The 25,395-nt window shown below is 46.0% G+C and overlaps 1 protein-coding gene across 1 annotated transcript in view; it reads right to left on the bottom strand.

Moving 5' to 3' along the window:
* Nucleotides 1-1,113: 1,113 nt before the first annotated feature.
* Nucleotides 1,114-25,395, bottom strand: part of LOC139257934 (zinc finger protein 271-like) — an 86,200-nt gene continuing 61,918 nt past the window's right edge. The window contains exons 5-6 of the mRNA XM_070874680.1: nt 8,915-9,169; nt 1,114-1,296 (exon numbers count right to left, since the gene is read on the bottom strand). Coding sequence (XP_070730781.1) covers nt 1,114-1,296; nt 8,915-9,169 — 438 coding nt within the window. The remainder of the gene's footprint in view (nt 1,297-8,914; nt 9,170-25,395) is intronic.

Below are 25,395 nucleotides of genomic sequence, written 5' to 3'. Positions count from 1 at the left end.
TGCTTGGGCCGTAGGTGGTCTTTACTGCACTGAAGAATCCTCGCACGTCGTGGTTGTCGGCTCATTGCTGGATCTCCTGCGCTTTCTCCACCCACCATCTGTTCTTTAGGTCGTGAGTTTTTGTTGGACCTCGGCCTTCAAACATCTATAGTGCTGCTTTTTTGCACTCGAGTTGCCTTGCTGTTTCCAATTCAAGAATGCTTTGTGCTTGCAGGGTATTAACTCCTGGATCGCCTGGTCATTCTCGACGAACCAGTCTTGGTGTTTCTTGGTCAAGTGACCGAGCGTCTCCTCACAGGTCTTAAATATGGAGGCCTTGAGGGCAGACCAGGCGCGATGAGCGCCCTGTGTCTCTGGATCACCGAGAGTTGCCAGGTTGGTAGTGAGATGCTGCCTGAATAGTACTTTCTCAGCATGGTCTCCGAGTGCTCCAGCGTTGATTTTCCTGTGGCATTGTTTCTGTTGCCGCCGTTGTATTTGGGCAACATTGATGGATATCACCGAGCGCATTGGGTGATGGTCCATCCAGCAATCATCGGCTCCTGTCAGGACACGGGTGATGCGCATGTCCTTGCAGTCCCTCGCTCAGACAATAATGTAGCCCACCCCATGGAGGCGGCATTCTTCTTCTAGTTTACCTCTCCAGAATAATATGTAACCACCACCTTGTTCCCGGAGCGGCTCTTCCCCTTCTCGCTGAGTCTCACTTACGGCTCCAACGAGCAGTGTCCTATGTATTCCAGGGAGAGAGGTTCTGTGGGAAGGAGGATGGTGGACAGTGGGAGTATGTTTGTGTTTATATGTAGGTACTAGGCTAATGCAGCAGAGCCTGGTCTCCAGTGGTCTTGGATCCCCTTGACCAAGACCTTGCTCTGTGAAGCCCGTGTGGTGGCTGATGTGCAACGGCCACCCCACGTTAAAATAATTCACGCACAGGCATCTTCCACCACTTAGAATGAAGTTCGGGACCTGGAACATCAGGACCCTCATGGACCATGGACAATCCCAACAGCAACAGACCGGAATGTCGTACTGCCATCGTTGCCCAGAAACTCAGACGCTTTGATATATGTGATTCACAGCAGCAATAACAGCAGAATCCAACCCCTGCAGTCACTTGTGAACTCGCTGGTGTGTCAGCAGGTGGGATGACCGAGTGAATCCCTTCCCACACACGGAGCAGATTAATGGCCTCTGCCCGGTGTGAGTGCGTTGGTGTGTCAGCAGATCCCTTATGCATTTAAAGCTCTTCTCGCAGTCAGAACATTTAAAAGGTCTCTCAACAGTGTGAACAAGCTGGTGTTCAGTGAGGGTGGATGACTGCCCGAATCTCATCCCGCAGTGAGAGCAACTGAACGGCCTCTCCCCAGTGTGAACTCACTGGTGTGTCAACAGGTGGGATGACTGAAACCCTTCCCACACGGAGCAGGTGAACGGCCTCTCCCCGATGTGACAGCGTCGACAAGTTTCCAGCAGGGACGGGTATGTGAATCCCTTCCCACAGTCACCACATTCCCACGGTTTCTCCATGGTGCAGTGTCCTTGTGACTCTCCATGTTGGATGATCAGCTGAAGCCTCGCCCACACACACAACACGTTTACAGTTTCTCCCCACTGTGAATGGTGTGATGTGTTTTCAGGCTGTGTAACTGGTTAAAGCTCTTTCCACAGACAGTGCACTGGAACACTCACTCGGGTGTGTGTGTCTCGGTGCTTTTCCAGTCACACTGATGTTTGAAATCTTTTCCCACAGACAGAACAGACAAACATTCCTCCTTCCACTTTCAAAGGTCAGCTCCTGTTGAATGGAGTGACTGTCACTTGAGTTTCTGATCTGTAAATCCTCCCCTTCTAACACCCTGTAAAAGGAGTTTACAAAAGTCATCAGTAAGTACAGGACAGAAGTTCAGAACAGACAATTCTAGCTTCTAGGGAACATTCTTTCCCCTCTTGTTCCCCCAAAGCCATGGTCCAATCAAAGTAAACTCAGCCAGTGGCTCAGTTCGTAGCACTGTCGCCTCTGAGTCAGAAGGTTGTGGGTTCGAGTCCCACTCGAGATTGAGCACAAAACTATAAGCTGACACACCAAGCATTGCTGAGGGAGTACTGCACTTTCAGATGTTATCCCTGGTGTCTTGGCCAATATTTATCCTTCGACCAACATAACAAAAACAGATTATCTGGTCATTATCACATTGCTGTTTGTGGGAGCTTGCTCTGCTCAAATTGGCTGCTTCGTTTCCTATGTTACAACAGTGAATTACTTCATTGGCTGTAAAGTACTTGGCTTATCCAGTTGTCATGAAAGGTGCTATATAAATGCAAGTCTTTATTTTCCTCTATCTAAAAGAATCCAAAATAAGCAACAAAAACAAAGTGCCCCTTCCCAACTAAACCAGAATGTTATTATCAGTGTCTGAGACGCTCTGTATCCCGAGGTTCCCACCGCTCATAGAAGGTATCAAACATACCGATGGACACCGCATGCTCCCTCTCCAGGGCCACCCAGGCATGGACAAGACTGTGAGAGAGAGGCAGGCAGCCAGAGTGTTCCCCCTCGTCCCCCGGGCCTGCCCTTCCTGGACCTACAACTTGCTGTTTTAGCCAGGCCCAAGAGCAGGTCCAGGAGCAGATCCTTCGACTTACCCAACCGCCTCTACACGGCCGGCCAAAGATTAGGAGCATGGGGCCAAAGTGTAACCCTTCCATTTCTGGTATCAGCCGTGTCAATCTTCTCTGCACCCTCTCCACTGCCCCTTTTATAATATGGCAACCAGAATTGTACGCAGTACTCGAAGTGTGGTCTAACCAAGGTTCAATACAGGTTTAGTATTACCTCAGTACTTTTCAATTCTATACCTCTAGAAATAAACCCGAGTGCTTGATTTACTATTTTTACGGCCTTGCTAACCTATGTCGCAACTTTTAATGATTTGTATATTTGTAGTCCGAGGTCCCTTTGCTCTTCTACCCCACCCAGACTCCACCCTCCAAGTAATGTGACCTCCGTACTCTTCCTATCAAAATGTAATACCTCACATTTACCTGTGTTGAATGTCATTTGCCCATTATATGCCCATTCTGCAAGTTTATTAATGTCCTCTTGCAATTTTTTGCAATCCTCCTCAGTATTGACTAGCCCACCCACCCAATTTAGTGACATCCGCAAATTTAGATATTGTGTTTTTGATTCCAAAGTCTAAATTGTTAATATAAATTGTGAACAACTGTGGTCCCAGCATTGATCCTTGTGGAACACCACTACCCACCTTCTGCCACTGTGAATAGTTACCCTTTACCCCCATTATCTGCTTTCTGTCTTGAAGCCAGCTAGCTATCCATTCTGCTACTTGTCCCCTGACTGTGCATTCTCTGACCTTGTTCATCAGTTTATTATGGGGTACTTTATTTAAGGCCCTTTGAAAATCTAGATAAATAATATCTACAAAGCAAGTGTTTATATCGGCTAATCACTCAATAGAAATTCCTACAAGCAAAGTTGGATGAGTTATGTCATCGGGTGTGTTAGCCTGGATTATGTGCTCAATTGTCTGGAATGGGACTTGAACTCACAACCTTCTGACTTAGAGGTGAAAGTCTGACTCATTGACACTTGCTCAAATATAAGATGGGCAGATTCTTTGTCCTTTACCGTACCTTATACTGATCCACCAATCAGAGTCAACATGCAAGTCCCGCGTGTCCACAGTAACTGACACCAGGTCAGCCCGCTGGATGGAACCTCGGGGGCCCTGAGCTTGATCTCCGGTGTCTCCAGTCCCGACTGCCCCCTTACATCAGTCTCCCCTCACTTTTATACCCTGCACTGATCCACCTCTGGCACCGGACTCCTCTTTGTCTTCTCTGCTGGGTTTGGGCAGGAAGTGAGGAAAAGACAGCTGGAACTTCTCTAATCTGTGATTTACAAGGTCACTTTCCCTGGTTCCTAGCAGTTACTTTTCTTCAATAATTTTCGCAAAATCCCTAAACTCCCCCGCCTGCTGTTAGTTGTTATTTCTTATAGTTTCACAATTATAGGTATAAACATCACACATTATAATCTAATCTATTGTGTTACTCACTCTGGTTTAAGCTTATATTGTGGTTACTAACAGACAAACCCTGTTCTTTCCCCTGATCTGATTACAGATTCCAACAGTGGGTTCAGTGAATGGAACGTCTGATCAGTGTTGCCATGGCAACCTGTCTGCAGTGAATCGATTGTTTGAGTTTCTAACTTAGACTAAACTTCTCTTTCCCATGATGCACATTATATCAGACATTAGAGATGTCACTGTGTTTTAGCCAGGTTGTGTTACTATCTCTAAAACATACAAGGGCTTCAGTTACATAAATCTTTAAAAGTAGGAGAACAAGTTGATAAAGTGGTTAAAGAAGCACATGGGGTCCTAGGTTTTATAAATAGGGGTGTGAAGTAAAAAAAAGGGACAGAGGTCATGTAACCTGAACAAATCATTGGTTAGGCTGCAGTTACATAGAAACATAGAAACATAGAAAATAGGTGCAGGAGTAGGCCATTGGGCCCTTCGAGCCTGCAACACCATTCAATAAGATCATGGCTGATCATTCCCTCAGTGCCCCTTTCCTGCTTTCTCTCCATACCCCTTGATCCCTTTAGTCGTAAGGGCCATATCTAACTCCCACTTGAATATATCCAATGAACTGGTCCCAACAACTCTCTGCGGCAGGGAATTCCACAGGTTAACGACTCTCTGAATTAAGAAGTTTCTCCTCATCTCAGTCCTAAATGGCCTACCCCTTATCCTTAGACTATGTCCCCTGGTTCTGGACTTCCCCAACATCGGGAACAATCTACCCACATCTAACCTGTCCCATCCCGTCAGGATCTTGTATGTTTCTATGAGATCCCCTCTCATCCTTCTAAACTCCAATGTATAAAGGCCCAATTGATCCAGTCTCTCCTCATATGTCAGTCCGGCCATCCCAGGAATCAGTCTGTTGAACCTTCGCTGCACTCCCTCAATAGCAAGAACATCCTACCTCAGATTAGGAGACCAAAACTGAACACAATATTCCAGGTGAGGCCTCACCAAGGCCCTGTACAACTGCAGTAAGACCTCCCTGCTCCTATACTCAAATCCCCTAGCTATGAAGGCCAACATACCATTTGCCTTCTTCACCGCCTGCTGTGCCTATATGTCAACTTTCAATGACTGATGAACCATGACACCCAGATCTCGTTGCACCTCCCCTTTTCCTAATCTGCCGCCATTCAGATAATATTCTGTCTTCGCGTTTTTGCCCCCAAAGTGGATAACCTCACATTTATCCACATTATACTGCATCTGCCATGCATTTGCCCACTCACCTAACCTGTCGAAGTTACCCTGCAGCCTCCTAGCGTCCCCCTCACAGCTCACACTGCCACCCAGCTTAGTGTCACCTACAAACTTGGAGATATTACACTCAATTCCTTCATCAAAACCATTGATGTATATTGTAAAGAGCTGGGGTCCCAGCACTGAGCCCTGCGGCACCCCACTAGTCACTACCTGCCATTCTGAAAAGGACCCATTTATCCCGACTCTCTGCTTCCTGTCTGCCAACCAGTTCTCTATCCATGTCAGTATATTACCCCCAATAACATGTGCTTTGATTTTGCACACCAATCTCTTGTGTGGGACCTTGTCAAAAGCCTTTTGAAAGTCCAAATACACCACATCCACTGGTTCTCCCTTGTCCACTCTACTAGTTACATTCTCAAAAAATTCCAGAAGATTTGTCAAGCATGATTTCCCTTTCATAAATCCATGCTGACTTGGACCGATCCTATCACTGCTTTCCAAATATGCTGCTATTTCATCCTTAATAATTGGTGCCAACATTTTCCCCACTACTGATGTCAGGCTAACCGGTCTATAATTACCCGCTTTCTCTCTCCCTCCTTTTTTAAAAATTGGTGTTACATTAGCTACCCTCCAGTCCATAGCAACTGATCCAGAGTCAATAGACTGTTGGAAAATGATCACCAATGCATCCACTATTTCTAGGACCACTTCCTTAAGTACTCTGGGATGCATATTATCAGGCCCCAGGGATTTATCGGCCTTCAATCCCATCAATTTCCCCAACACAATTTCCCACCTAATAAGGATTTCCTTCAGTTCCTCCTTCTTACTCGACTCTCGGTATCCTCGTAATTCCGGAAAGTTATTTGTGTCTTCCTTTGTGAAGACAGAACCAAAGTATTTGTTCAATTGGTCTGCCATTTCTTTGTTCCCCATTATAAATTCACCCGAATCCGACTGCAAGGGACCTACGTTTGTCTTCACTAATCTTTTTCTCTTCACATATCTATAGAAGCTTTTGCAGTCAGTTTTTATGTTCCCGGCAAGCTTCTTCTCGTACTCTATTTACCACCTCTTAATTAAACCCTTTGTTCTCCTCTGCTGAATTCTAAATTTCTCCCAGTCCTCAGGTTTGCTGCTCTTTCTGGTCAATTTATATGCCTCTTCCTTGGATTTAACACTATCCTTAATTTCCCTTGTTAGCCACGGTTGAGCCACCTTCCCTGTTTTATTTTTACTCCAGACAGGGATGTACAATTGTTGAAGTTCATCCATGTGATCTTTAAATGTTTGTCTTTGCCTATCCAACTTCAACCCTTTAAGTATCATTTTCCAGTCTATTCTAGGCAATTCACGCCTCAAACCATCGAAGTTACCTTTCCCTAAGTTCAGGACCCTCGCTTCTGAATTAAGTGTGTCACTCTCCATCTTAATAAAGAATTCTACCATGTTATGGTCACTCTTCCCCAAGGGGCCTCGCAAAACAAGATTGCTAATTAGTCTTTTCTCATTACACATCACCCAGTCTAGGATGGCCAGCTCCCTAATTGGTTCCTCGACATATTGGTCTAGAAAACCATCCCTAATACACTCCAGGAAATCCTCCTCCACCGCATTGCTACCAGTTTGGGTAGCCCAATCAATATGTAGATTAAAGTCACCCATGATAACTGCTGTACCTTTATTGTATGCATCCCTAATTTTTTTGTTTGATGCTGTCCCTAACCTTACTATTACTGTTTGGTGGTCTGTACACAACTCCCACTAGCTTTTTCTGCCCATTGGTATTCCGTAGCTCCACCCATACCAATTCCACATCGTTCAAGCTAATGTCCTTTCTTACTATTGCATTAATTTCTCTTTAACCAGCAATGCCTCCTTTTCCTTTCTGTCTATCCTTCCTAAATGTTGAATAACCCTGGATGTTGAGTTCCCAACCTTGGTCACCCTGGAGCCATATCTCAGTGATGGCAATTACATCATACCCGTTACCTGCTGTCTGTGCAGTTAATTTGTCCACCTTATTCCGATTAATCCTCGCATTGAGGCACAGAGCCTTCAGGCTTGTCTTTCTAATACACTTTTCCCCTTTAGAATTTGGCTGTAATGTGGCCCTTTTTGCTTTTTGCCTTAGGTTTCTCTGCCCTCCACTTTTACTTTTCTTCTTTCTATCTTTTGCTTCTGCCCCCATTCTACTTCCCTCTGTCACCCTGCATAGGTTCCCATCCCCCTGCCATATTAATTTAACTCCTCCCCAACAGTACTAGCAAACACTCCCCCTGGGACATTGGTTCCGATCCTGCCCAGGTTATATCGAAGGAGGAGTTTTCCCCGGTGTCCTTGCTCATAGTTATCACTCGACCAACATCATTAAAACAGATGATCTGGTCATTATCACATTGCTGTGTGTGGGAGCCTGCTGTGCGCAAATTGGTTGTTGCATTTCCTACATTACAGCAGCAACTGCAATTAAAAGGTATGTCATTGGCTGTAAAGGGCTTTGGGATATCCTGAGGTGGTGAAATGCACTTTATAAACACAAGTCATCCTTTAACAAAGGAGAAAAATGGAATAGTCATCAATTAGTCTCCTTTTGGAGACATCAAAGAATTGACTCACTGTATGTAGGAAACAACGTTGATTTATTTGACAGTTGTTTGACAGAGGGTGCAGAAAAGATTTCGAAGAATGTGTCCAGCGATGAGGGACTTCAGTTACGTGGATAGACTGGAGAAGCCGGGGTTCTCCTTCGAGCAGAGAAGGTTGAGAGGCGATTTGATAGAGGTGTTCAAAAGCATGAGAGGTCTAGACAGAGTAGATAGAGAGAGACGGTTCCCATTGGTGGAAGGGTCGTGAACCAGAGGACACAGAGTTAAGATGATTGGCAAAGGAACCAAAGGTGACATGAGGGAAAACCTTTTTGTGCAGCGAGTGGTTAGGATCTGGAATGCATAGCCTGAAAGGATGGTGGAGACCGATTCAATCGTGGCTTTCAAAAAAGGAATTGGATAAATACCTGAAGGAAAAGGATCCAGGGAAAGGGTGGGTGTGTGGGATGAGCTGAAGTGCTCTTGCAGAGCTGGCACAAGCTTGACAGGCCGAAAGGCCTCCTTCTGTGCTGTAACCATTCTATGATTCGATGATATCCAGAAAATTAAACTCCAACCCAGTTATAGGGATTAATTACACGAGCATCAACAAACCCCAACTGTCAGGGAGTGAACATTTTTCAGTCCAGGATGTGATTAACAGCAGCAATAACAGCAGAATCCCACCCCTGCAGTCACTTGTGAACTCGCTGGTGTGTCAGCAGGATGGATGAACGAGTGAATCCCTTCCCACACACGGAGCAGGTGACCGGTCTCTCCCCAGTGTGAACCCATTGATGGTTCATCAAATTATTTCTCCTATTAATGCTCTTCTCACAGTCAGAACATTTAAAGGGTCTCTTATTGGTGTGAACAAGTTGGTGTGCAGTGAGTTGGGATAAACGAGTGAATCCTGTCCCACACATGGAACAGGTGAAAGGACTCTCCCCGGTGTGAAGTCGCTGGTGAGCCAGAAGCTCGGGTGAATTAGTGAACTCGCTGGTGTTTTAGCAGGTTGGATGACTGAGTGAAGCCCTTCCCACACACAGAGCAGGTGAACGGCCTCTCCCCAGTGTGAACTCGCTGGTGTTCAGTGAGTTTGGACGACTGAGTGAATCCCTTCCCACACACAGAACAGGTAAATGGATTCTCCCCAGTGTGAACCCGCGGGTGTTGTATTAGTTCCGGAGAGGTTTTAAAGCTGTTCCCACAGTCAGAGCATTTAAATGATTTCTCCCCAGAGTGAACTCGCTGGTCTCTCAGCAGGCTGGATGCCGAAGGGAATCCCTTCCCACATACGGGGCAGGTGAACGGCCTCTCCCCGGTGTGACTGCGTTGATGAGTTTCCAGCTGGGACGGGAATGGAATCCCTTCCCACAGTCCCCACATTTCTCCATGGTGCAGATACCCTTGTGTCTCTCCATGGTTGGACGATCAGTTGAAGCCTCCTCCACCCACACAGAACACGTGTACAGTTTCTCTGCGCTGTGAATGGTGCGATGTTTTTGCAGGCTGTGTAACAGTTAAAGCTCTTTCCACAATCGGTGCACTGGAACTCACACTCGGGTGTGTGTGTGTGTCTCGGTGCTTTTCCAGTCACACTGATGTTTGAAATCTTTTCCCACAGACAGAACAGACAAACATTTCTCCTACTTTGAAAGGCCGATGATAGTCAGGTCCTGATGAATGGAATGACTCTGTCAGATCTTGACATCATGTTTGGTTCGAGTTTCCCGTCTGCAAATCCTCCTCATCTAATATCCTGTAAAATGGGTTTACAAGAACTCAGCACTGGAAGTGCAGGATAGAAATTGAGGACAGATAATTCTAGTTTCTATGGACCATCCTTTCCTCTCTTGTTCCCCCAAAGCTGTAAATCTCCATCCCACGCACTCTCCCTCCTCTCTGAGCTGAAATCCAAACCCATCGCACCATCTCCAACATTTCTTCCCTCCATCCCCAGTTTTCTCGCCCTCTCTGCTCTGGTTGTGTTCAATTCTTCTCCCGCTGTGTGCAAAGTGAGAATAAAATCAATGAGTCGATGATTTTCTCTCCTGGTCACTGGGATCCTGAAGCCCCGCCCACTCTCTGCTCTTGTAGCAAGAGGGCCACACAGGCACCCTGATCCATCCCTGTCCAAGATGGCGGTCAGTTACCCCAGGCGGCTGGGCCTATCACCACAGACCATTAACGGCTTCTTTGAACATCAATAAAGACAGACGTGCATTTATATAGCGCCTTTCAAAACCACTGGACGTACCAAAGCACTTACATCCAATTTTGAAGTGCAGTCATGGTTGTAAAATCAGAAACACGGCAGCCAATTAGCACAATGTGATAATGACCAGATAATCTGTTTTAATGATGTCCATGGAGGGATAAATATTGGCCCCAGAACACCAGAGATAACTCCCCTGCTGTTCTTCAAAATTGTGTCACGGTATCTTTTACATCCACCTGAGAGCAGACACGACCTCGGTTCAACGTCTCGTCTAAAAGACGGTACCTCTGACAGAGTGGCACTCCCTCAGTACTGCACTGGAGTGTCAGCCCAGATTTTGTGTTCAAGTCTCTGGAGTGTGTCTTCAACCCACAACATTCTGACTCAAAGAGACGAGAGTGCTACCCACTGAGCCATGGCTGACTTACACAGACATAGGAGGGGAGGAGACGGGGAAAAAGAAAAACACATTCCCATATTTGCCTGTGGGACCCACCAACTGAATCATGTCTACATACACCCATGACATTTTCTACCCTCCCACCCAAAATAATGTTGCTTTCTACAAAGTTGCTCTATTTTCATAAAAAGTATTAATTTTGGGCGGAAATTCCCAAACGACCCAGCATCAGAAACTTAAAAATATTGTCTCAAGTCGCCCTTTCCCAGCCCAGCGGCAGTGAAGCTGATTTTCAGGCCCCAGCGGCTACACAGGTTGGACCAACAGTAATGGCGGCTGCAATATCCACAAGCACCCGCGTCGCAGAAAGCGCTCCGGCCGCCGCGCTGAGTCGGGGCGGACATCGCGCACGTGCCCCTGGCCCAGCCCACAGCCGCGCGGCCCACACCCCGCCTGAGAGCCCGGATCACAGGCGGAAAGTGAGTTTAATACTGTTTTTTTTTACATAAATAGCGGAGTGAAGCGCGGGGGAAAAAATAAATACAAATAAAATAGACACCAGAGCGTCCGAGCATCCGCAGCACGGGGTCTCCTGCAGGGAGCTGGGCTGGGCCACGTGATCAACGCCACGGCAGTGACAGACATGAGCTCGGACCAATAGGGAGAGGGCAGGCAGGGCTGAGAGGGCTGAGGCGGTGTGTCCTCCAACCAATCGGGGGGCCCGAGGGGCGGGACTCAGGCACAGCATCAGGGAATACATAATACATCAGAACATAAGAATTAGGAACAGGAGGAGGCCATCTAGCCCCTGGAGCCTGCTCCGCCATTCAACAAGATCATGGCTGATCTGGCCGTGGACTCAGCTCCACTTACCCGCCCTCTCCCCGTAACCCTTAATTCCCTTATTGGTTAAAAATCTATCTGTGATATAAGAACAAGATATAAGGAATGGTGACGTCACAGAGTGGTGACATCACAGAGGGAGGTCACTGGGCCCGTGCCGGCTCCCTGCCAGAGCATCTCAGGGAGTCCCAGTCCCCACAATTGTCTCTCCTTCACTCCCTGATCCCACTCCCTCTCAACACCACAATTGTCTCTCCTTCACACCCTGATCCCACTCCCTCTCAACACCACAATTGTCTCTCCTGCACTCCCTGATCCCACTCCCTCTCAACACCACAATCGTGTCTCCTTCACACCCTGATCCCACTCCCCCTCAACACCACAATCGTCTCTCCTTCACACCCTGATCCCACTCCCTCTCAACACCACAATTGTCTCTCCTTCACACCCTGATCCCACTCCCTCTCAACACCACAATTGTCTTTCCTTCACTCCCTGATCCCACTCCCTCTCAACACCACAATTGTCTCTCCTTCACACCCTGATCCCACTCCTTCTCAACACCACAATTGTCTCTCCTTCACTCCCTGATCCCACTCCCTCTCAACACCACAATTGTCTCTCCTTCACACCCTGATCCCACTCCCTCTCAACACCACAATTGTCTCTCCTTCACACCCTGATCCCACTCCCTCTCAACACCACAATTGTCTCTCCTTCACTCCCTGATCCCACTCCCTCTCAACACCACAATTGTCCCTCCTTCACTCCCTGATCCCACTCCCTCTCAACACCACAATTGTCCCTCCTTCACACCCTGATCCCACTCCCTCTCAACACCGCAATTGTCTCTCCTTCACACCCTGATCCCACTCCTTCTCAACACCACAATTGTCTCTCCTTCACACCCTGATCCCACTCCCTCTCAACACCACAATTGTCCCTCCTTCACACCCTGATCCCACTCCCTCTCAACACCACAATTGTCTCTCCTTCACACCCTGATCCCACTCCCTCTCAACACCACAATTGTCTCTCCTTCACTCCCTGATCCCACTCCCTCTCAACACCACAATTGTCTCTCCTTCACACCCTGATCCCACTCCCTCTCAACACCACAATTGCCTCCCCTTCACACCCTGATCCCACTCCCTCTCAACACCACAATTGTCTCTCCTTCACACCCTGATCCCACTCCCTCTCAACACCACAATTGTGTCTCCTTCACACCCTGATCCCACTCCCTCTCAACACCACAATTGTCTCTCCTTCACACCCTGATCCCACTCCCTCTCAACACCACAATTGTGTCTCCTTCACACCCTGATCCCACTCCCTCTCAACACCACAATTGTCTCTCCTTCACACCCTGATCCCACTCCCTCTCAACACCACAATTGTCTCTCCTTCACACCCTGATCCCACTCCCTCTCAACACCACAATTGTCTCTCCTTCACACCCTGATCCCACTCCCTCTCAACACCACAATTGTCTCTCCTTCACACCCTGATCCCACTCCTTCTCAACACCACAATTGTCTCTCCTTCACACCCCGATCCCACTCCCTCTCAACACCACAATTGTCTCTCCTTCACACCCTGATCCCACTCCCTCTCAACACCACAATTGTCTCTCCTTCACACCCTGATCCCACTCCCTCTCAACACCACAATTGTCTCTCCTTCACACCCTGATCCCACTCCCTCTCAACACCACAATTGTCTCTCCTTCACACCCTGATCCCACTCCCTCTCAACACCACAATTGTCTCTCCTTCACACCCTGATCCCACTCCCTCTCAACACCACAATTGTCTCTCCTTTACACCCTGATCCCACTCCCTCTCAACACCACAATTGTCTCTCCTTCACACCCTGATCCCACTCCCTCTCAACACCACAATTGTCTCTCCTTCACACCCTGATCCCATTCCCTTCTCAACACCACAATTGTCTCTCCTTCACACCCTGATCCCATTCCCTTCTCAACACCACAATTGTCTCTCCTTCACACCCTGATCCCACTCCCTCTCAACACCACAATTGTCTCTCCTTCACACCCTGATCCCACTCCCTCTCAACACCACAATTGTCTCTCCTTCACACCCTGATCCCATTCCCTTCTCAACACCACAATTGTCTCTCCTTCACACCCTGATCCCACTCCCTCTCAACACCACAATTGTCTCTCCTTCACACCCTGATCCCACTCCCTCTCAACACCACAATTGTCTCTCCTTCACACCCTGATCCCACTCCCTCTCAACACCACAATTGTCTCTCCTTCACACCCTGATCCCACTCCCTCTTAACACCACAATTGTCTCTCCTTCACACCCTGATCCCACTCCCTCTCAACACCACAATTGTCTCTCCTTCACACACTGACCCCATTCCCTTCTCAACACCACAATTGTCTCTCCTTTACACCCTGATCCCACTCCTTCTCAACACCACAATTGTCTCTCCTTCACACCCTGATCCCATTCCCTCTCAACACCACAATTGTCTCTCCTTCACACCCTGATCCCATTCCCTTCTCTACACCACAATTGTCTCTCCTTTACACCCTGATCCCACTCCCTTCTCTACAACACAATTGTCTCTCCTTCACACCCTGATCCAACTCCTTCTCAACACCACATTTCAGGAGTATTTAAACTAATATGGCAGGGGGATGGGAACCTATGCAGCGAGATAGGACGAAGTAACATGGAGTCAGAAACAGATGGTAGAAAGGTAAAAAGCAATAGTGGAAGGCCGAGTAAACAAAGGCAAGAAACAAAAAGGGCCACACTACATCATAATTCTAAAAGGACAAAGGGTGTTAAAAAAACAAGCCTGTGTCTTAATGCAAGGAGTATCCTTAATAAGGTGGATGAATTAACTGTGTAAATAGATGTTAACAGATATGATGTGATTGGGATTACAGAGACGTGGCTCCAGGATGATTAGGACTGGGAAGTCAACATCCATGGGTATTCAACATTTAGGAAAGATAGAATAAAAGGAAAAGGAGGTGGGGTAGCATTGCTGGTTAAAGAGGAGATTAATGCAATAGTTAGGAAGGACATTAGCTTGGATGATGTGGAATCTATATGAGTAGAGCTGCAGAACACCAAAGGCAAAAAACGTTAGTGGGAGTTGTGTACAGACCCCCAAACAGCAGTAGTGATGTTGGGGAGGGCATCAAACAGGAAATTAGGGGTGCATGCAATAAAGGTGCATCAGTTATCATGGGTGACTTTAATATGCATATAGATTGGGCTAACCAAACTGGAAGCAATACGGTGGAGGAGGATTTCCTGGAGTGCATAAGGGATGGTTTTCTGGACCAATATTTCGAGGAAACAACTTGGGGGAGGCCATCTTAGACTGGGTGTTGTGTAATGAGAGAGGATTAATTAGCAATCTCGTTGTGCGAGGCCCCTTGGGGAAGAGTGACCATAATATGGTGGAATTCTACATTCGGATGGAGAATGAAACAGTTAATTCAGAGACCATGGTCCAGAACTTAAAGAAGGGTAACTTTGAAGGTATGAGCCGTGAATTGGCTAGGATAGATTGGCGAATGATACTTAAGGGGTTGACTGTGGATGGGCAATAGCAGACTGTAGAGACTGCATGGATGAACTACAACAATTGTACATTCCTGTCTGGCGTAAAAAATAAAAAAGGGAAGGTGGCTCAACCGTGGCTATCAAGGGAAATCAGGGATAGTATTAAAGCCAAGGAAGTGGCATACAAATTGGCTAGAAATAGCAGTGAACCCTGGGACTGGGAGACATTTAGAACTCAGCAGAGGAGGACAAAGGGTTTGATTAGGGCAGGGAAAATAAAGTACGAGAGGAAGCTTGCAGGGAACATTAAGAGGGACTGCAAAAGCTTCTATAGATATGTAAAGAGAAAAAGGTTAGTAAAGACATACGTAGGTCCCCTGCAGTCAGAATCAGGGGACATCATAACGGGGAACACAGAAATGACAGACCAATTGAACAAGTACTTTGGTTTGGTATTCACTAAGGAGGACACAAACAACCTTCCGGATATAAAAGGAGTCAGAGGGTCTAGTAAGAAGGAGGAAATGAGGGAAATCATTATTAGTCGGGAAATTGTGTTGGGGAAATTGATGGGATTGAAGGCCGATAAATCCCCAGGGCCTGATGGACTGCATCCCAGAGTATTAAGGAGGTGGCCTTGGAAATAGCGGATGCATTGACAGTCATTTTTCAACATTCCATAGACTCTGGATCAGTTCCTATGGAGTGGAGGGTAGCCAATGTAACCCCACGTTTAAGGGAGAGAGAAAATAGGGAATTATAGACCGGTCAGCCTGACATCAGTAGTGGGTAAAATGATGGAATCAATTATTAAGGATGTCATAGCAGCGCATTTGGAAAGAGGTGCCATGATAGGTCCGAGTCAGCGTAGATTTGTGAAAGGGAAATCATGCTTGACAAATCTTCTGGAATTTTTTGAGAATGTTTCCAGTAGAGTGGACAAGGGAGAACCAGTTGATGTGGTATATTTGGACTTTCAGAAGGCTTTCGACAAGGTCCCACACAAGAGATTAATGTGCAAAGTTAAAGCACGTGGGATTGGGGGTCGTGTGCTGACATGGATTGAGAACTGTTAAGCAGACAGGAAGCAAAGAGTAGGAGTAAATGGGTACTTTTCAGAATGGCAGGCAGTGACTAGTGGGGTACCGCAAGGTTCTGTGCTGGGGCCCCAGCTGTTTACATTGTACATTAATGATTTAGACGAGGGGATTAAATGTAATATCTCAAAATTTGCGGATGACACTAAGTTGGGTGGCAGTGTGAGCTGCGAGGAGGATGCTATGAGGCTGAAGAGTGACTTGGATAGGTTAGGTGAGTGGGCAAATGCATGGCAGATGAAGTATAATGTGGATAAATGTGAGGTTATCCACTTTGGTGGTAAAAACAGAGAGACAGACTATTATCTGAATGGTGACAGATTAGGAAAAGGCGAGGTGCAACGAGACCTGGGTGTCATGGTACATCAGTCATTGAAGGTTGGCATGCAGGTACAGCAGGCGGTTAAGAAAGCAAATGGCATGTTGGCCTTCATAGCGAGGGGATTTGAGTACAGGGGCAGGGAGGTGTTGCTACAGTTGTACAGGGCATTGGTGAGGCCATACATGGAGTATTGTGTACAGTTTTGGTCTCCTAACCTGAGGAAGGACATTCTTGCTATTGAGGGAGTGCAGCGAAGGTTCACCAGACTGATTCCCGGGATGGCGGGACTGACATATCAAGAAAGACTGGATCAACTGGGTTTGTATTCACTGGAGTTCAGAAGAATGAGAGGGGATCTCATAGAAACATTTAAAATCCTGATGGGTTTAGACAGGTTAGATGCAGGAAGAATGTTCCCAATGTTGGGGAAATCCAGAACCAGGGGTCACAGTCTAAGGATAAGGGGTAAGCCATTTCGGACCGAGATGAGGTGAGTGGTGAACCTGTGGAATTCTCTACCACAGAAAGTTATTGAGGCCAATTCACTAAATATATTCAAAAATGAGTTAGATGTAGTCCTTACTACTAGGGGGATCAAGGGGTATGGCGTGAAAGCAGGAATGGGGTACTGAAGTTGCATATTCAGCCTTGAACGCATTGAATGGCGGTGCAGGCTCGAAGGGCTGAATGGCCTGCTCCTGCACCTATTTTCTATGTTTCTAACACCACAATTGCCTCTCCTTCACACACTGATCCCACTCCTTCTCAACACCACAATTGTCTCTCCTTCACACACTGATCCAACTCCTTCTCAACACCACAATTGAGTCTGCCTCCACCACCCTTTCAGGTCGTGCATTCCACATCCTAACCACTCGCTGCGTAAATGTTTTTTTCTTACATTGCCTTTGGTTCCTTTGCCAATCACCTTAACTCTGTGTCCTCTGGTTCTCCACCCTTCGGCCATGGGAACAATATCTCTCTATCTACTCTGTCCAAACCCCTCATGATTTTGAACATCTCGATCAAATCTCCTCTCAGCCTTCTCTGCTCCAAGGAGAACAACCCCACCTTCTCTAATCTATCCATGTAACTGAAGTCGCTCCCCTGAAACCATTCTCCTCAGTATTTTCTGCACCCTCTCTAAGGTCTTCACTTCCTTCCTAAAATGTGGTGCCCAGAATTGGACTCCAGTTAGGCTGAACATAAGAACATCAGAAATAGGAACAGGAGTAGGCCATATGGCCCCTCGAGCCTGCTCTACCATTTAATATGATCATGGCTGATCGGATCATGGACTCAGGTCCACTTCCCTGCCCGCTCCCCATAACCCCTTAATCTCTTATCGGTTAAGAAACTGTCTATCTCTGTCTTAAATGTATTCAGTGTCCCAGCTTCCTCAGCTCCCTAAGGCAGCAAATTCTATAGATTTACAACCCTTTGAGAGAAGAAATTCCTCCTCAGCTCAGTTTTAAATTGGCGGCCCCTTATTCTAAGATTATGCCTTCTAGTTATAGTCTCCCCCATCAGTGGAAACATCCTCTCTGCATCCACCTTGTCACACCCCCTCATAATCTTATACGTTTCGATAAGATCACCTCTCATTCTTCTGAATTCCAATGAGTAGAGGCCCAACTTACTCAACCTATCCTCGTAAGTCAACCCCCTCATCCCTGGAATCAATCTAGTGAACCTTCTCTGAACTGCCTCCACAGCAAGTATATCTTTTCGTAAATATGGAAACTAAAACTGTACGCAGTATTCTAGGTGTGGCCTCACCATACCCTGTATAACTGCAGCAAGACTTCCCTTTGCAATAAAGGGCAAGATTCCATTGGCCTTCCTGATCACTTGCTGTACCTGCATACTAACCTTTTGTGTTTCATGCCCAAGTACCTCCAGGTCCCACTGTACTGCAGCACTTTGCAATTTTTCTCCATTTAAATAATAACTTGCTCTTTGATTTTTTTCTGCCAAAGTGCATGACCTCACATTTTCCAACATTATACTCCAGCTGCCAAATTTTTGCCCACTCACTGAGCCTGTCTATGTGCTTTTGCAGAATTTTTGTGTCCTCCTCACACATTGCTTTCCCACCTATCTTTGTATCATCAGCAAACTTGGCTACATTAAATTCGGTCCTTTCTTCCAAGTCATTAATATAGATTGTAAATAGTTGGGGTCCCAGCACTGATCCCTGCGGCACCCCACTAGTTACTGATTGCAAACCCGAGAATGAACCATTTATCCTAACTCTGTTTTCTATTAGTTAGCCAATCCTCTATCCATGCTAATATATTACCACCAACCCCGTGAACTTTTATCTTGTGCAGTAACCTTTTATGTGGCATCTTGTCAAGTACCTTCTGGAAGTCCAAATACTCCACATCCACTGGTTCCCCTTTATCCACCCTGTTCATTACATCCTCAAAGAATTCCAGAAAATTTGTCAATGCTTCTTTAATAATGGACTGCAACATTTTCCCAACCACAGATGTTAGGCTAACTGGTCTATAGTTTCCTGCTTTTTGTCTGCCTTCTTTTTTAATTAGGGGCATTACATTTCCAGTTTTCCAATTTGCTGGGGCCTCCCCAGAATCCAGAGAATTTTGGTAAATTACAACCAATGCATCCACTATCCCTGCCGCTACTTCTCTTAAGACCCGAGGATGCAAGCCATCAGGTCCAGGGGATTTATCCGTCTTTAGTCCCATTATCTTACTGAGTACCAACTCCTTAGTGAATATGTTTGTGGTAAGTTCCTTTCCCCCTTATAGCCCCTTGACCATCCACTGTTGAGATATTTTTAGTGTCCTCTACCGTAAAGACTGATACAAAATATTTGTTCAGAGTTTCTGCCATCTCCATGTTCCCCATTACTAATTCCCCGGTCTCGTCCTCTAAGGGACCAACATTTACTTTAGCCACTCTTTTCCTTTTTATATACCGATAGAAACTCTTGCTATCTGTTTTTATATTTTGTGCTAGTTTACTTTCATAGTCTATCTTCCCTTCCTTAATCATTTTTTTAGTCATTCTTTGCTGGCTTTTAAAATCTTCCCAATCTTCTGACCTCCCAGTAGTTTTGGCCACTTTGTATGCCCTTGTTTTTAATTGGATACCGACCTTTATTTCTTTAATTAGCCACGGATGGCTCTCTTTTCTTTTACCCTTTTCTCCTCACTGGAATATATTTTTCTTGAGAGTTGTGAAATATCTCCTTAAATGTACGCCACTGTTAGTCAACTTTCCTACACTAATCTATTTTCCCAGTCTACTTTATCCTACTCTGCCCTCATACCTTTGTAGTCTCCTTTATTAAGCTTAGTGCGCTGGTTTGAGATCCAACTTTCTCACCCTCCATCTGAATTTGAAATTCAACCATGCTATGATCACTCATTCCAAGGGAATCCTTTATAGGAGATTGTTTATTAATCCTGTCTCATTACACAGGACCAGATCTAAGATAGCCAGCACTTCAGAGGAGGAGAGGGAGAGGAAAGCAGTGATTGTAGCACCGAACCTAGCCAGAGTCTAAATCTTCAGGGGAGGAGAGGGAGGGGAACCAGTGAGTGCAGAACTGAACCAGGTGCAGACAGCGTCTTCAGGGGAGGAGAGGGGAACCAGTGAGTGTAGAACTGATCCCAGCCAGAGTCAGCACCTGCGGGGTGGAGAGGGGGGGGAACTAGTGAGTGTAGAACTGATCCCAGCCAGAGACAGCACCTACGGGAGAAGAGAGGGGGATCAATGAGTGTAGAACTGAACTCAGCCAGAATTGGTGATGAAAACTGGGAATGAAGGTGAAACAGTCCAGAAATGTGTGATGGGTTTAGATTTCAGCACAGCAGGAGGGACAATGTGTGGGACAGGGATTTACAGCTTTGGAAGAGCAAGAGAGGAAAGAATGTTCTATGATAACTAGATGTGTCCATTCTGAATTTCTGTCTTGTACTGACAGTGATGAATTTTGTTATCTCCTTTTACAGTGTATTAGAAGGGGAGATTTTCAGGCAGGAAACACAAACTAAACATCGCATCAAGATCTAACGGAGTCAATTGATTCATCAGGACCTGAATATCATCGGCCTTTGAAAGTGGAAGGAGAAATGTTTGTCTGTTCTGTCTGTGGGAAAAGATTTCAAATATCAGTGTGACTGGAAAAGCACCGAGACACACACACCCGAGTGAGAGTGTTCCAGTGCACTGTCTGTGGAAAGAGCTTTAACCAGTTACACAGCCTGAAAAAACATCGCACCATTCACAGCGGGGCCAAAGTGTAAACGTGTTGTGTGTGTGTGGGCGAGGCTTCAACTGATCGTCCAACCTGGAGAGTCACAAGGATACCCGGACCATGGAGAAACCGTGGGAATGTGGGGACTGTGTTAAGGTATTCAGATTACCGTCTGAGCTGAAAATTCATCGACGCAATCACACTGGGGAGAGGCCGTTCACCTGCTCTGAGTGTGGGAAGGGATTCACTGGGTCATCCCACCTGCTGAGACACCAGCAAGTTCACAAGTGACTGCAGGGGTTGGAACCTGCTGTTATTGCTGCTGTTAATCACATCCCGACTGAACCATGTTCATTCTGACAGTTGGGGTTTGCTTCTGCTGATGTTAATAACCCTATAACTGGGCTGGACTTTAATATTCTGGATATATTGCTGATTGTGTTCTCGGGTGCAGTGTCCATTTAAGAAACACTGTGTGTTATCTTTCCCCTTAATTCAGCGACCTTCAACAGAAATTCAGTTTGCAATAAAATTATGAATTTTTACTTTAATCCTAAATTGATCTTTGGTACAAAATCTGAGTAGTGTCAAAATTTCCACTGAATAAAATCTCCAATTAGTAAGAGTTTGCTGACAATTCTTACCGACTTGCACATTACACACAGTGGCCCCTCCACCAGAAAGAAGGGGAATGGGAATTTGTGGGGAATCAGTGTCCCCAAATGTTGCCCCTCCCGTCTGGTGTTGCAATCCCCTCGGCACGGGAATGGAGACAAGTCCAGACCAAAACTGTGTGCAGTACTCCAGGTGTGGTCTTACCAACGCCCCGTACAGTTGTAGCAGGACTTCCCTATTTTTATACTCTATCCCCCTTGCAATAAAGGCCAGCATTCCATTTACCTTCCTGATTACTTGCTGTACCTGCTTGTTAACTTTTTGAGTTTCATGTACAAGAACCCCCAGATCCCTCTGTACTACAGCATTTTGTAATAGTCCCATGTTAATAATAATTTGCTTTTTTATTTTTCCTACCAAAGAGAATAACCTGACATTTTACCACATTATAGTCCATCTGCCAGATTTCTGCCCACTCACTGAGCCTATATATATCCCTTTGTAGATTCTTTGCATCCTCCTCACAACTTACTTTCCCACCTATCTTTGTATCATCAGCAAATTTGGCTGCGTTACACTCGGTCCCTTCATCCAAGTCATTAATATAAATTGTAAATAGTTGAGGTCCCAGCACTGATCCCTGTGGCACTCCACTAGTTACAATTTGCCAACCTGAAAATGACCCATTTATCCCGACTCTCTGTTTTCTGTTAGTTAGCCAATCCTCTATCCATGTGAATATATCAGTCCCAACCCTGTGAGCTCTTAGCTTGTGCAGTAACCTTTTGTGTGGTACCTTATCGAATGCTTCCTGGAAATCCAAATATACGACATCAACTGGTTCTCCTTTATCCACTCTGCTCGTTACATCTTCAAACAACTCTAGCAAATTTGTCAAACATGATTTCCCTTTCATAAAACCATGCTGACTCTGCTTGACTGCAATATGATTTTCTAAATGTCCTGCTACTACTTTGTTAATGATTTACTCCAGTATTTTCCCAATGACAGATGGTAGGCTAACTGGTCTATAGTTTCCTGCTCTCTGTCTCCCTCCTTTCTTCAATAGGAGTGTTACATTTACAGTTTTCCAGTCCGCTGGGACCTTTCCAAAATTCAGGACATTTTGGTAGATTACATCCACTATCTCTGCAGCTACTTATTTTAAGACCCTAGGATGCATGTCATTGGGTCCAGGGGACTTGTCCACCTTTAGTCCCATTAGTTTACTTAGTACTTTATCTCTAGTGATAGTGACTGTTTTAAGGTCTCCACCCCCACCCCCCCTCCCCTCCCCTCCATGAAATAGCTCCTTGATTTTCAACTGTTGGGATGTTTTTAGTGTCCTCTATCGTGAAAACATACAAAATATTTGTTCAAAATCTCTGCCATTTCCATGTTTCCCATTATTAATTCTCCAGTCTCATCTTCTAAGGGACCAATGTTTACTTTAGCTACTCGTTTCCTTTTTATATACCTGTAGAAACTCTTACTGCCTGCTTTTATATTTCATGCTAGTTTGCTCTCATATGCTATTTTCCCTGTCTTTATCATTTTTTTTTGTCATCCTTTGCTGGTTTCTAAAAATTTCCCAATCCTCTGGCCTTCCACTGTCCTTTGCAACATTGAATGCTTTTTTTTGCCAATTTGATACCATCCTTTACTTCCTTAGTTAGCCAGGGATGGTTCATCCTTCTCTTAACATCTTTATTTCTCACTTGAATAAATCTTTGCTGAGAAGTTATGGAATATCTCCTTAAATGTTTGCCACTGCGGTTCTACAGTCTTACCCTTTTACATATTTTCCCAGTGCACTTGGTGTCAGTGACAAGGGTTGGTTGATATTCCATGGGAGGAGCTTGGTGTCAGTGACTGTGGGGTCGGCTCAACCTTCTTTGACCTGACCAAGGCCTTTGACACTGTTAACCGTGAGGGATTATGGAATGTACTCTTCAAATTCGGCTGTCCTCAAATGTGTCACCATCCTCCTCTTGCTTCATGATAACAGACAAGCCGTGATCCTGACCAATGGATCCACCACAGACCCAGTTCATGTACGGACCGGGGAGAAGCAAGGCTGTGTCATTGCACCAACGCTCTTCTCGACCTTCCTTGCTGCAATGCTACATCTCACCCTCAGTAAGCTTCCCGCTGGAGTGGAGATAATCTATAGAACAAACAGGAAACTGTTCAACCTCCATCACCTTCAGACCAGATCCAAGGTGGTGCCATCCTCTGTCCTCGAATTACAATGCGCAGATGATGCTTGCGTCTGTGCTCACTCGGAGGATGCACTCCAAACCATCATCAACACGTTCACCGTAGTGTCTGAGAGCATAGGCATTACACTAAACATCCATAAAACAAAGGTGATCTGTCAACCTGCCCCTGCCACACAGCACTGCCTCCCGATTATCAAAATCCATGATGAGGCTTTGGACAACATAGACCATTTTTCATACCTCGGGAGCCTACTGTCAACAAGGGCAGATAGTGATGACGAGATCCAGTATCGCCTTCAGTTCCCAGCGCAGCCTTTGGTTGCCTAAGGAATAGAATGTTTGAAGACCAGAACTTTAAAACTGGCACAAAGCTCATGGTCTGGAGCAGTAGTAATAGCTGCCCTCATACATGCTTCTCAGACATGGACTATATACAGCACGCACATCAAAGCATTAGAGAAGTACCATCAATGCTGCCTCTGGAAAATCCTGCAAATCCATTGGCAGGATAGGTGCACCAACGTCTGTTCTCACGCAGGCCAACATCCTCAGTATTGAAACATTGACCACGCTCGATCAGCTACAATGGACGGGCCACATTGTCCATATGCCTGATACGAGACTCCCAAAGCAAGCGATCTACTTCGAGCTTTGACATGGAAAGTGAGCCTCGGGGGGGTGCAGAGGAAACGCTTCAAGGGCACCCTCAAGGCCTCCTGGAAGAAGTTCAACAACCCCACCGACTCCTGGGAATCCCTGGCGCATGATCGCTCAAAGTGGAGAGAATAATCCGTGAGGGCGTCGAACACTTCGAGTCTCTTCACCTGCAGCAAGCGGACACCAAGCGCATACAGCAGAAGGAGCGCACAACAACCCAAGCACTTCAACAAGCCGGCACTTCAACCAACGTACTTTCAACCACCGTCTGTCCAACCTGTGACAGAGACTGTAGCTCCCGCATTGGACTTAACAGACATCTGAGACCTCATTTTTAATGAGGAAGCAAGTCATCCTCGACTCCGAGGGACTGCCTATGATGATGATGGTTAGTTTATATCAGACAGAGATTGGTATCATGGAATCGTAGCAGTTTACAACACAGAAGGAGGCCATTTGTCCCATTATAGAAACATAGAAACATAGAAAATAGGTGCAGGAGTAGGCCATTCGACCCTTCGAGCCTGCACCACCATTCAATGAGTTCATGGCTGAACATGCAACTTCAGTATCCCATTCCTGCTTTCTCGCCATACTCCTTTATCCCCCGAGTAGTAAGGACTTCATCTAACTCCTTTTTGAATATATTTAATGAATTGGCCTCAACAAATTTCTGTGGTAGAGAATTCCACAGGTTCACCACTCTCTGGGTGAAGAAGTTTCTCCTCATCTCGGTCCTAAATGGCTTACCACTTATCCTTAGACTGTGACCCCTGGTTCTGGACTTCCCCAACATTGGGAACATTCTTCCTGCATCTAACCTGTCTAAACCCATCAGAATTTTAAATGTTTCTATGAGATCCCCTCTCATTCTTCTGAACTCCAGTGAATACAAGCCCAGTTGATCCAGTCTTTCTTGATATGTCAGTCCCACCATCCCGGGAATCAGTCTGGTGAACCTTCGCTGCACTCCCTCAATAGCAAGAATGTCCTTCCTCAAGTTAGGAGACCAAAACTGTACACAATACTCCAGGTGTGGCCTCACCAAGGCCCTGTACAACTGTAGTAACACCTCCCTGCCCCTGTACTCAAATCCTTTCGCTATGAAGGCAAACATGCCATTTGCTTTCTTAACCACCTGCTGGACCTGCATGCTAATCTTCAATGACTGATGTACCATGACACCCAGGTCTCGTTGCACCTCCCCTTTTCCTAATCTGTCACCATTCAGATAATAGTCTGTCTCTCTGTTTTTACCACCAAAGTGGATAACCTCACATTTATCCACATTATACTTCATCTGCCACGC

This window comes from Pristiophorus japonicus, unplaced genomic scaffold (assembly GCF_044704955.1).
Source record: "Pristiophorus japonicus isolate sPriJap1 unplaced genomic scaffold, sPriJap1.hap1 HAP1_SCAFFOLD_932, whole genome shotgun sequence".
In the NCBI taxonomy this organism is placed as follows: domain Eukaryota; kingdom Metazoa; phylum Chordata; class Chondrichthyes; family Pristiophoridae; genus Pristiophorus; species Pristiophorus japonicus.
Note: the sequence above shows the minus strand (reverse complement) of the source record. Positions and strands in the feature narration are given on the sequence as shown.